A 13,499-nucleotide genomic window follows, 5' to 3' on the forward strand; every position below is an offset into this window, starting at 1 on the left:
GACCCCGATACCGATGGTGCTTATTAAGCGTTACCTTTCCATATTTTTTGGACAAACGGTTTACAAGATAGAGGGGGAGGGGGCACAATTTTTGCTACTTTGGGAGCGATTATTTCCGGAAATCTTCACTTAATCAAAAATGTTTTTGAAAAACATTACTATCTTTTCAAAAGAGCTGTCGAACTATGTGCCACACGTTGATGCGTTATTTTTTTTTTTCAATTTCTGTTACGTGTATGGAGTACTGTACTGTATGGAGTTACGTGTTGTAATTTAACTACAAAACTAAATAGCGGCTTTGACAAGACATCTGTACTCCAAATTTCATTGATATACCTACATCTTGTGGTTTTCGAGTAAAATGCCTGTGACATGCGGACGGACGGACAGACAGACAGACAGACGGACTTGACGAAACTATAAGGGTTCCGTTTTTGTCATTTTGGCTCCGGAACCCTAAAAAACCGGGCAAGTGCAAGTCGGACTCGCGCACCGAGGGTTCCGTACACATTTATAGGTATGTAAGTAAACGGGAATCGTGTCTTGAAGATCATACATACGCTCGAACGAAAAACATAATCCACCTTCAGGCAGTTGGGCAAAAATATTGCTGCTGACTCATAGTTTTCTTGAACTAAATGAAGCGTAGATCTAATTTTCTTAAACACCTTTTCTTATCCATTAATTGACCGCAGTCTTTCATCAATTTGATGATTCAATTCTAGTGGTCAATGACGAGGGTTATCTGTCATAAAAGGACTTTGCTTAATGAACTAAAATAAATTACTTTGCCCTCCCGATTTAAACGAAATTCGGTATACAGATAGTTTGAGTCCCGGGAAAGGACGTAGCTTATTTTTTATCCCGAAAAATTGTAAAGTTCCCGCGGGATACCGATAAACGAATTCTACGCCGACGGAGTCGCGGGCAACTGCTACTTAGTTCATAATACTAGGATATTACAGTTAAGATATTTTATAACTGAAATGCAAAAACTCGAGATGTCTACACAACTAATAAAACCACTATCTATATGTCATCATCATCATCATCATCAGCCGGAAGACGTCCACTGCTGAACAAAGGCCTCCCAATGAACGACAACTCGCCACTTGCATCCACCCACCTGCCAGCAACTCTCACGATGTCGTCAGTCCACCTGGTGGGAGGCCTGCCAACGCTTCGTCTTCCGGTTGGTGGCCACTCGAGGACTTTTCTCCCCCAACGTTATCTTTTCGAGCGGAGTGGTCCGCCCATGCCACTTCAACTTGCATATTTTTACAGCTATGTCGATGATTTTAGTTCTTTGGCGAATACCCGTATTTGGGATTCTATCACGTATAGAAATTCCGAGCATAGCTCTCTCTATGGCTCGTTGCGTGACTCTGAGCCTCTCCAAGAGGTCAAGGACCACGTTTCAGAGCCATGCCATAGGTCATCACCTAATCATAATTATTCACGTTTAATTTTGAAACATCTCCTGTACAACTATACAACTAGAAATTTCTTTCTCAAAATTAGGTACAAAGAAATGCTATACCTAATGTGTTTATTATTGCTTTAGTCATGAGTATTTCTGATATGATCATAATGGAATTAAAACGCCTGTCTATTAGACATGCGTAATCGTATTTCCGACAAGTGACCAAATTCCTATAGTCCCATCTCGAAGCAAGAATTGGTAACTAGTATCGAAAGCGGAAAAATATTCCCGATTCGAAGCTGGTTGTGAAATCTGAATTCTCTAGGCCTCTTGTATAATCTGTTGTTTTCACCGGCCAACGGATCGTTTTTTCTTCCGAATTCGTGGTGGTGTATAGCTCATGATGAATTTTTGTACCGGACACTACTTGTCCAACGCTAGAAAACGGTCATACGTGTTAGTACATACATGTATATTGTTATGTAGACCCTACCGGACGTATCGCGCGTTTGATGTTAATTAGGGACTGCAACTTGAAGCTAAAATTCATCCGGTAAAAAATTACATCTGTACAAAGATATCATAATCAATCTCTTAGGTAATCAGTTCTCTAGAAAATATCTACTGTTGTCTGGGTCTAAACCCAGCCTAGGGTCCAGGGGACCCCCATCCCCTGGGTCCACCCAGGAATTCCCATTTCGTAGCTAGTTACCAAATCTGGTTACGTGATGAGGAAATCGTTCCCATTTGGTAGCTAACTACGAAATGCGAATTGTGCTTAACCATTTCGAAACTATGTATGATGTCGGCGGCCGATCGTGAAATCCGCCAGATCACGAAATTCCTACCATTTCATGATATGCCTTAAAGTTGGCCAGGCATATCACGATTTGCTTGAGAAACAATACGGCAGATCGATTAGAGTAACACATTCGTCGATATTCCTAGCTCTATACCAGGCACATCGTGATGTGCCTAGGAATTTCGTGGTCTGGCGGATTTTACGATCGGCCCCGACATATACACCTGATCTACTTCCTTTATCTGGTTTACCCTTGAAATGTCGACAAACTTTTAATCTAATATCAGTTTAAAGTCAACGTTTCCTATTTTTTCATTTCACCGAATATTCATTACCTTGAATGATTACAATAAGTATTTATAAATCACCCGGTTTTAAATTTCTGGAAATATTATTTAATAGATAGTTTATTTGGCAGAACTTCATTTCATATTTTATTATTTCATGCTTTTTTGAATGAAATTTATTTATTTCTTTATTTTTGTAGCGATTTGTTTTGTTGGGGTTGCAGTTCTAACCTAACCTAACCTACTTTCCTGGTAGCGATTTATTTTGAGAAACAATACGGCAGATCGATTAGAGTAACACATTCGTCGATATTCCTAGCTCTATACCAGGCACATCGTGATGTGCCTAGGAATTTCGTTTTCTGGCGGATTTTACGATCGGCCCCCGACATATACACCTGATCTACTTCCTTTATCTGGTTTACCCTTGAAATGTCGACAAACTTTTAATCGAATATCAGTTTAAAGTCAACGTTTCCTATTTTTTCATTTCACCGAATATTCATTACCTTGAATGATTACAATAAGTATTTATAAATCACCCGGTTTTAAATTTCTGGAAATATTATTTAATAGATAGTTTATTCGAAAAACTCAGAGGTGCGAGCCGGGGTTTGAACCCACGATATATATACGTCCTATATACATCCCACTGTGCCCAGCAGTGGGACGTTTATAGGCTGGATGATGAGATAGTTTATTTGGCAGAACTTCATTTCATATTTTATTATTTCATGCTTTTTTTGAATGAAATTTATTTATTTCTTTATTTTTGTAGCGATTTGTTTTGTTGGGGTTGCAGTTCTAACCTAACCTAACCTACTTTCCTGGTAGCGATTTATTTTTGTTGGGTCGTAGTTCTAACGTAACCTAATTTACTGGTAGCGATTTATTTTGATGGGGTCGCAGTTGTAACCTAACTTCACCTACTTTTTTAGTTGTTCTGTCTCATGAATATTTGATGAAATGTATTTTTAAGCAAATAATAATCCTTGTACTGTTGTTCTAATAATTGTTTTAATATGTACTGAATAGTCGATGAAGTGAAATTACTCCAAGAAAAAATATTTAGTATTGAATATTCTATGAATTGTTTTCGAGGAAATGTAATTCGATAAATAGTTTGTCGACATTTCAAGGGGCACCCCTTTATCTACCTTGTCTTTGCGGTTACAAAGCCTAAAGTAGGTACAAAGAGTTGTTATATTCTTAAAGGCGACACATACACTACGACAACAATCTCTTAATATTAATAATGCGAAAGTTTGCTGTTTGTTTGTTACCTCTTCACGTTTAAACTGCTGAACCGATTTAGATGAAATTCCGTATACAGATCCTATAGATCCTATCTGACAAAGGGAAAACTTGTATAAAATATTTCTTTTAGTATTTTAAGTGCTTTGAAATTAGGTAAAGGAGACAAAATCCTTTTCATGGAATATATTCGTAGTCTAAATAAATCAAACACACGTATTTAAGAAAATTTATTACAAAATAATTATTTAAACTTAAGTTAAAATTACTAATTAACTTACAGCAGAATGTTAATTATCATAGGTCTTATAAATCAAGTCAAAAATCATTGGTTTTATTTAATCCACTAGTTTTTTTTTTACAATGGATGTAAATCGAAAACCATTTATTTATTGTACAAAAAAGGAAATATAAAAAAGTGCTAAGTACAAAGGCCGACTGATCCATGAAGGGATCTCTGCCAGTCAACCATTTCGTGATAAATGTTTTTAATATACTTTGAAAACTGTGAAGCAGGTGGTCCAAGTTGTACTTTATTCTGTAACGATTAGAATTCTTCATAATTTACGCGTAACTCATTACTTCGGCATTCGATTTGGACCCGCAATCTGACATATGTCGTCTATGTATGTACAATGTAAGTCTTAAAAATATTATTCAATATATGTAGATCGAGACATATAAAACAGTAAAGTTAGGTATGTTTTATTAAGTGCTGGTTCAACTAGAGATGGGTATTTCTCAGTAGCCAAATTAACATTGTAATTTGTAATACATGGCGACCCTCCAAATAAATTCCAGATAATAGAGAAAAATGTGCCAAACAAACAGTAAGAAATTGGTACAATTCGAGGAAGCTTACTTTCTTATGGCTGTATAATGTACTTTTCACCAACCAAGAGGACAAAATAGATAGAGAAACTCATCTTGTATCTTGTTGAAAATTTCAACCTGTATTTGACCCCGAAAAGGCTGTGACATTTTTGTTGAATATAAGTAGTGACATTCAATTCACATAACCTTGGTCATATTAAAATTTGGCTTGGGAGCTGGAGCGTTGCTTTTGTATCTAAACGGCATTACATTTACATTATTGTTCATTGGCTGTACAATATTATGATCAACATGAACATTATGGTCATTATGATGATCTACTGTCCCTGGTAAACCAGGTATCACCATTGGATTCTTACTAATCATCTTCAGTTGATCATCTTTTTTGATACCTTCACCCGGTTTATTCGGCGAAACGAACGTTTTGAAATAATCTTCATCTATAAAATATCTAGTATTATCTTTCTGTATTAATGAATCAAAATCAAAATCTGTTTTTGAAGCTCCTGGATGGCTATGAACGTTATCGTTTTTGCGTGTAGTTTTTGGTACTCCTTCACTGTATACTATACTTGCTACTGGTGTTTCTACTTTAGTTGTGGTTGAAGGTCTGCAAGGTTTATATGCATATATGAAAGGAACATCCGTATTATTGTCTGGTTGTCTTAAAAAAACTGGAAGGGCGTTTACACTGTGTTCATGATTATCTTCTTTTATTTGCTTAGTTATCACTTTGGTTAATTCGGGAATTCTTTCCATTTTATCTGTGATTTTTGTTAAAAATGTCTGTAATATGTCTGTATTTTGATCTATTTTGTTTAATATGCGACTAGTCAAGCGTTCGTTCTGGGATATTGCTGACAGGAGTTTCACTTTGAGTGCGTCTACTACTTCTGGTGTCTTTGTTGTTGTTGTAGTACTAGTTGTTGTCGTAGTTGTAGCTCCAGTTGTTGTTGTCGTTGTATCTTTTTGCTTTTCTTTTTCTTTGAAATGCTGACAAAGAATTTCACTTATGTAATCTTTGCTCATATGTAAATTATCAAGAGGATGTGGCGGCGCTAAAATATCCATCAAATCTTTTTTAGGTTCTACGGGAGCTTCTGTCATCTTGTGTATTTTATTTCTTAAATTAGTGAAATGATAGTCAATACTATGTTTTTGTGCTTGCAGTAGGTGTGTTAGATCCTCGTGCTTAGTTTGTGCAGCTGGTGGTGTTGTGGCTACTCTTAAATGAAGGTCGTTATGTCTGTTGTTATGATGCTCAAAAGATTTTATTTCATGATATGGGAGCCCAATTGTTTGTAAAGCATTTATGTAAGCATTAGGTTGATTATTATCATTAGTGTCATTTGTTGCTTCTATTTTAGATATCTCAGATACATTTACCAGCGAGGAATACAGCAAACCATTTTTGTTAAAAGTCTTATTTATACTTGTGTGTACCTCTTTGAATCCTGAGCTAGTGTCATTTTCATCTTTAGGTAAAAGTTTGACTGTGACTTTGTAGTTAGTTTTAGGGTATGGCACGAGAGCATGAACTAAGTCTTGTACTTTAGGCATTCGTTCTTCCATCACACCATCTTGATCATTGAAAACTTCTGCTTGAGCATTATGTATGTTAGGATTAACAAAAACCTTTCCTAGTCCAGCTGGTATAGGAGTGGCAACATCGTCATCCGCTTCTTCGATGAAAACGTGTGGGTATCTAGACATTAAAGTATTATGTCGTACTTTATCTTCTAAAGCAAAAACTGTTGCTTTTGGCTTTTCTTCAAAGAGTAGTGGTTCGTTATCTCCAGTCTCTTCTGCTTTATCTTCTTGAGATTCAGTTACATCTGTACGTCTTACTACTGCTCTATCAGCGTACATATTTTCGTCGGACACTATGAAAATGTTCTCATCAGAATCACTCTGTCCTTTCATATCTTTAGCTATTATTCTGATTTTACCAATCTGTCTCTTATTCCGTTTGCTTTTGAGAAAATACTTTTGTTTAGGCATCGCTTTAGTATTTATGAACCTGTTGAGCCGTATTTTTGTGTTCAAATTCATTATTTTCTGTACGCTGTGCGAACGCTTTTTTCTATCTAAAAAACTTGCCAAATCAAATATTTCGGATGGCTTCAATTTTTGATTGAAAATATTTTCCAAATCTGATGTCATATCCGTGTTTTTATCATTTGCTTCGGATTTGTCCTTTTTTTTCAATTTAAGACCTGGCAGTGAAACTTTCTTTTGCTTGTGTTCATATATTTCTTGATAGTTATCATATGGTAGAAACTTGTCGTTGAATATGATCTTGTATTCGTTTGAATGGTAATCAGAACCTTGAATACCTTTATCTACTGAACGTTTGTTAACAACATGTTGGTCTTTATCTTCTTTTGTCTTATCATCATCAACTTTACTGATTTCAATGTCTCGTTTTTTCATTTCATGTTTTAACACAGCAATACTTTGTGGATAATCAGGATTATTTTTATCATAAGTTTGGTGATAAGTGTTAACAAGACTTTCTATTCCAGTAAATAATTTAATACTTTCAGGATCAGGTGCGTGATCCACATACTGATTTAAACCAATAGAGAAACCGCTTCCTTCTATATCTTTAATCATAAACTGCAAGTTGCCTAAATCAAGGTAGGCGTTAGGGTTTTCATCACTTATATTTGTGTCTGTATTTAAAGGTATTTGTAATCTTTGTGGGACCCCCGTTAGAGTTAAAACTTTACTGAAATCTACATCTACTTGACTAAGTTCAGCTGAGTTAATTGATTTTGATGAGGAAAAGAATTTGGGACCAATTTCTTTCTTTCTCCAGTCTTGACCATTCTCATCTGATACTCTTGGTAAAGGTTTTGAAACTGGCGACACTTTGCTGATAGGAGCTTGTTCTCTATACATATTAGGATCATATGATAGTATTTTTTTATGATTTTTAGTCAAAAATGATAACTGAGTATCATTTTTATGAGCGAGTGAACTTTGTATTCTTTTCCTTATATGCATATCCTGATTTCTCCCTTCTTTAACTGGTTTATTCTGGTTTACTATTTCTTGGTTCGAATGTATTGCTTTCTGTATTTTCTCTATTAGCTGTCTTATTAGTTCCTTCTTTCTTTTACCTTTCATGCCTTTATCATCAAAATGCGTTTCAATTTCTACATAAAGTTCATCATCGTCTTTTTTATTAGTCAGCTTTTTAAACTTTTTCGTGTCTTTTATGTGACCGAATTTAATATTTCTTTTTAGACGTTTTTCAGTGTATTTAATTGGCTGTTCCGTTTGGCTTTTCTTCTTATATTTACTTAGATATTCAATTAGTACTGAGTTCACATATGATTTTGGTATATCTCTGCCTCCAAAGTTTTGTTTTAGTATATCAGAAATCATTTCAACGTCTGTGTTGACTGTGGTGGTGGTTGTAGTTGTTGTTTCTAGCGATGTTGGTTTAGTCTGAGTCGTTGTCTCTTCTTCATCTATGCCTTTAATTTTAATCGATTTACCATTGTATATCAACTTTATAATGCCTTTTATATTTTCTTTGGAATCCCTGAAACAAAAAAAAATTAAAATGTTTTTTTACTATTTATACAATTTTTATTACTATTTATACATTTTTTATTACTATTTATACAATTTTTAACTTGTACAAAATATCAATTAAAATTATCAAAGCCGTATTATGAGAAAAAAGGAAATTTTAAGAAATGTAATAAACAAAACAAAAAGAACTGAAGAACCGAAGACAGAGTTAAGATAGTACGATTTGCGATTTCATTGAAACCAAAAACATAATATTTGAAATATTCAGGCTTCCTTTTATGAGAGTGTAATCATACACAGTCAAAATAATTCTTGTACTTACTTGTCAAGTTCCTTATCATTCTTTTGAATATCAATTAAAGTTTTTATGAAGAATTTAGGACCTGAAATTGAAAATATTGGATAAACTTTCATTTATCTGCACACAATATACACTTTATTATAAAAACAAAGGATAATAAAATGAAAAATGACTTATTCTAAGCCTTAAAACCTATATATACAAATATCACCCAAATCACTGCTATAGGCCAGGCGGAGGACCTGCATGAACACACAGTTGTTCCATAGACGTAGCCGTAGCTATCGTAAAGTCACAAGTGAGTAGTCGTTTGTAGTAATGTATGTATAATGTATGTATGTATGTATGTATGTATGTATGTATATGTATGTATGTATGTAAACTCTTTATTGTACAAAATAGGTAAACCAACACAATTGAAGGTGAGATATATGTACTTATGTACGTGTGTATCTGTGTGTGTGTGTGTGTGTGTATGTTTGTAACTCCTTCACGCTAAAACGGCTGAACGCATTTGGATGAAATTTGGTACGTAGATAGCTGGACGCCTGGAATAACACATAGGCTACTTTTAATCCCGATATTCTCACGGGATAGGGATAAAATCTCGAAATAACAACCGCTGGGCTTAGAGTCATGAAATTTGGTATGTAGGTAGCTGGACGTCTGGAATAACACATATGCTACTTTTTATTTCTATATTCCCGTGGGATAGGGATAAAATTAGTCTTGAAATTTTTACAGTTGTTCCGACAAAACCTCAATGAAGACCACGATATACATTTTGGGAATTCCCAGGGGAATTTTGTAAAATCCCGGAATTGTAAATAGCAGATCGAATAGTTTACGCGTGTGAAGCCGATACATTTCACTGATATGGACCTCCGCAAAGTAACGCCTGAATAGTTGCATACTCAAAGTCCTGAATCAATAAAATATTTACAAATACACTTACTAGGAACATTAGGTTTCCTATTTCTGGTAACTTCAAGTGCTTGCTTTGGTGCCTGCATGCTAGCTTTCCCGGTCGAACCTTCTACTATTTCTTGCTGCAATTTTGTGCACTTCACAAGTTCTTCAAAGAATCTGTCTTCTTCGTTGAGAGGCGTTGTAGGTTGTATAGTTACGGATTCGGTTGTAGCTTGGTTTTCGTTTTCAATTGCTGTCATTACATCGCTTTCTATAACATTGAAATTAATATCAGAATCTTCTTTTTAAAACGTATTAATAAAATGAGAAAGGTCTCAATTTGTGTTTTTATTTCAATTGTGTCTATATGAATTAAGGTAATATATAATTCTTTTCCAATATTTTTAACAGACTTCAAACAAAAGAAGGAAATTTCAATTCGTTATTTTTTTTTGTTGTTTGTTTCCTGATTACTCCTTCATTTATGAACCGATTTGATTTTTTTTGATGTTAATATAAGTAATAATACTTTGAATTTTTTCAGTCAGGAAACTATACAAACCATTGAAGCAAATAAAAAAAACGATGGTATATCGCTTACACACACACACACAAACATCACGCCTGTATTCCCGAATGGGGTAGGCGGAGCACACGATAAACGTTACCGCTTCGGAGCCACTTTTAGCAATTTTAGGTTTTAAGTTTGACAAAAACGGTACACAGCTGACAGGTTTTACGACATCCACGGCAGAAATGGAGAGGTGTAACTCTAACCCGACACCACACGGGTCAAAAATCGTATATATGGCTTATTCTTTCTTAATGGTTTCAGGCCGTTGCCCATACAAACCTGCTCATCCTCCTATGTCAATTTATTTCTGTAGAAATTCTTACTAACCTGTACCTGAGTTCAGTGATATCTAGTAATGCAAATTAGCTGTCAAAGCAAGTTTCAACTTACCTTTTGCTACTCTCTCTTTCTGCTTAAAACTCCTAACTAGCGTATGCACCTTCTTATAAACTTCATTCAAATCCATATGCTCTATGACTCCCTTCAGCAATATATTATGCATCGCCATATGCAGCATTTTTTCATTATTCTTTCTCTCATCATCATTAATAACTCCTTTTACTTCTTTAGCTTTATTATCTGTTTTTACGTAGATGTCATTGCTGTCTTGTGCTTGGTCGTTTTGTTTTTTATTAACAGTGCCTTCTTCTTCGTCTAGCTCTTCTAGGAGGGTTGCTAGACGGTGTGTGAGGATACTCTTCATTTTAGGGTTCTTTATGTGAAGGAGGAAATCTGGCGTGTCTGAAATCGAACACAGATACTTCAGTTTTTGTTTAAAATTTAGTCTTACTAATATTCATCATTATCATCATCAGCCGGAAGACGTCTGCTAAACAAACGCCTCCCTCTTAGAACGCCACAATGTAGGACAACTCGCCACTTGCATCCACCGGTTGCCCGCAACTCTCACAATGGCGTCAGTCCACCAAGTGGGAGGTCTGCCGGGACTAATGTTATAAATGTGAGAGTTCAGAAGTCTGTTTGTTTGTTACTTCTTCACGCCTAAACAGCTAAACCGATTTAAATGAAATTCGGTGTACAGATCGTTTGAATCCCGGGGAAGGACATAGGATAGTTTTTAAACCGGAAAATTGCATAGTTCCCGCGGGATAGCGATAAACGAATTCTAAGTGGATGGAGTCGCGCGCAATAGCTAGTTTTTAATATATATTTTTGTACTTCTACTATTTGTAAACTGACGCTGAAGCCGTGGTGGCCTAGTGGTTTGACCTATCGCCTCTCAAGCAGAGGGTCGTGGGTTCAAACCCCGGCTCGCACCTCTGAGATTTACATTTGAAATTTACCACGAGCTTTGCGGTGAAAGAAAAAATCGTGAGGAAACCTGCACAAACCTGCGAAGCAATTCAATGGTGCGTGTGAAGTGCCCAATCCGCACTGGGCTCGCTTGGGAACTATGGCCCAAGCCCACTTGTTCATAGAGGAGGCCTGTGCCCAGCAGTGTGACGTAAGCATATAGGCTGGGATGATGATTTGATGATCAACAAGATGGACGGATGACCAGGTTAAAGCCGTGAGGTACGGTGGATGCAAAGCATAGTGACTATAAGTTAATGAAAATAAAAATAATAATAACCATAGACATTACAAACAAAATTTTTGTCATTATATTCTGACACAAAATTCCTACTTAATGTTATTGCAAAAGTAACTCAGTCTGTCTGTCGGGCTGCCTGCCTGCCTTTTACTTCTTCACGCTTAAACTACTGAACCGATTAAAATTCAATTTGGTAAAGAGTTTATTATTATAACTCTGGGAAGTATACTAGACCATTTACAACGAAAAAAAAAATTTTTTTTTGACGCTTTCGCAGCCGTGGACAATAGGGGACATAAGCTATTGTTCTTAATAATTGGGGCGTCCGGCCTTTTTGCCCAAAAGTCCGGTCAAACTGGCTGTCCGGCTATTACGTTTGAGGACCTGGCAACCCTATATTCAGCAGTGGATTTCCTGCGGCTGATGGTGTCATACGTACCTAGGGATCGTTTGGTCCTATAAGCACTACTGCCATCGTCGTTCCTATCACCACCATAGTACTCCTGCATGTCTGATGTCCGCTCGTATGTCTCTGTCACGCGGCCTGCGTGGGTTTTCGAAGATTCTAGAAGTTAATAGTAGATTCGATAACACTTGCATAAACACGACATTTTACACGAGACGTGATCCATGCGAGCCGCAAACGAGGGTTGATAGTTTAGTCGAGGGTAAAATGGGTTTATGAACGAGTTATATGTGCACTCTGCTTTAAACTTAAACCATTATAAAATTAAACAGCGACATCTATGTTTATCTATATATAAATCAAAATGATGTTCCTTAAAACTGTCGAAGAAAATAGCTTTCGTAAAAAATGTCTACCTCGTTCTTTTCTGTTCAGCAACCCATCAATGTCAATAAACACATTGGTGAGTATAACCGTGAAGGTGAAGGCAATGATGAGCAACCCCACGCAGAACACCCTGTAGAAGATACCCTCGTTGTCGCATCGTGTCATTGGGCACCCTGTATCGCCCGTGGTCTGTAAAAGAAAAATGTAAAAGCAGATCTCAAAGAAGATGGAATCACCATGGTGAAGTAGAACGGTTCCAACGAACCTTTCCGATTGGAGTCTGAATTTTGGTAAGAGTGGAAATTTGAATTTTCAGTCGGGATATTTGATTTTTTAAATTTTATGTTTTTTATTTCATACTTTTTTGATATTTCTGTGAAAATAGATCTACTATTAAAGTATTATAACCCATATATTGATTCCCATATTGTTACAATACAAAATATTTTTTTTATTCCTTCGCCATATTTTTTTCCGCAGACGCCATATTCAAATATTATATACCCTATGTCACTCCGACAGTTATGACGAATCCAATGATACCTCATATCTTACAATCCGTCCAGCCGTTTAGGCTGCAGCGAGGACCAAAGAAATGGACATACATACCCACATACATACATACGCTCGAAAAACATAACCCTCTTTCGGGCAGTCGGGTAAAACAGGGAGCATTTCCAGGACTTGTCAAGACTTCAGACAGACAGACAGACAGGAGGTTCTGGCCTCGGAGGATCCTAGAGCTGGCGTTTATCTCGCTCAAAAGCTCAGGATACAGGTACAAAGAGGTAATGCGGCCTGCGTTTCGGGGCCGTTGAGGTCAAATGTATGTTAAAAAAGTTAAAACTTACTAAGATATAGTTATAGACACCAGGGATGTCTTCGATACTATAAACAAGCTAGCGGCAAATGTTCAAACTACACAATTCTGTAAACAAACACGTGTTGCACATTCAGAGTATGTGTTCAATGTGAAAGCGATAAGGGAAGGAAGTTTACAAAACATTAAAGATGGCAAAAAGTTGTGCGCCCAAGTATTTTTCTCTTGTTAACTGACTTAAAAAAACTGGCTAAGTCCGAGTTGGAGTCGCATCGATGGTTCCGTGTAATAGGGTAGATTTATTTTATTTAAAAATAATAAAGTCATCCATGTTGTAATTCACATCAAAAGTAAGCTGGACGAATCAATCATCGGTCAAGTCCCTTTTCTGGCTTATGCGG

At 36.2% G+C, this 13,499-nt stretch overlaps 1 protein-coding gene across 1 annotated transcript; it reads right to left on the bottom strand.

Annotated features, from left to right (window-relative positions):
• Positions 1 to 3,983: 3,983 nt before the first annotated feature.
• On the bottom strand, positions 3,984 to 13,268 carry LOC141443885 (uncharacterized). The gene is made up of 7 exons (XM_074109253.1): positions 13,130 to 13,268; positions 12,308 to 12,467; positions 11,925 to 12,050; positions 10,321 to 10,671; positions 9,403 to 9,627; positions 8,469 to 8,529; positions 3,984 to 8,153 (listed from the first exon to the last, which is right to left on the bottom strand). The coding sequence occupies exons 2-7, from the start codon at positions 12,441 to 12,443 to the stop codon at positions 4,778 to 4,780; spliced, it is 4,275 nt and encodes a 1,424-aa protein (XP_073965354.1). The 5' UTR covers positions 12,444 to 12,467; positions 13,130 to 13,268; the 3' UTR covers positions 3,984 to 4,777.
• Between the last annotated feature and the right edge of the window lie 231 nt (positions 13,269 to 13,499).

This window comes from Choristoneura fumiferana, chromosome 28, assembly GCF_025370935.1.
Source record: "Choristoneura fumiferana chromosome 28, NRCan_CFum_1, whole genome shotgun sequence".
Classification (NCBI taxonomy): Eukaryota; Metazoa; Arthropoda; class Insecta; order Lepidoptera; family Tortricidae; genus Choristoneura; species Choristoneura fumiferana.

Bases quoted from the DNA above. Each gene is read 5' to 3' on its own strand.
- LOC141443885 (XM_074109253.1), bottom strand. From the start codon at position 12,443: ATGACACGATGCGACAACGAGGGTATCTTCTACAGGGTGTTCTGCGTG. The intron at 12,051-12,307 runs GTAGACATTTTT...ATTAACTTCTAG, and splicing joins GCTGAACAGAAAAGAACGAG to AATCTTCGAAAACCCACGCA. The intron at 8,530-9,402 runs GTAAGTGTATTT...TTTCAATTTCAG, and splicing joins TAGGAAACCTAATGTTCCTA to GTCCTAAATTCTTCATAAAA.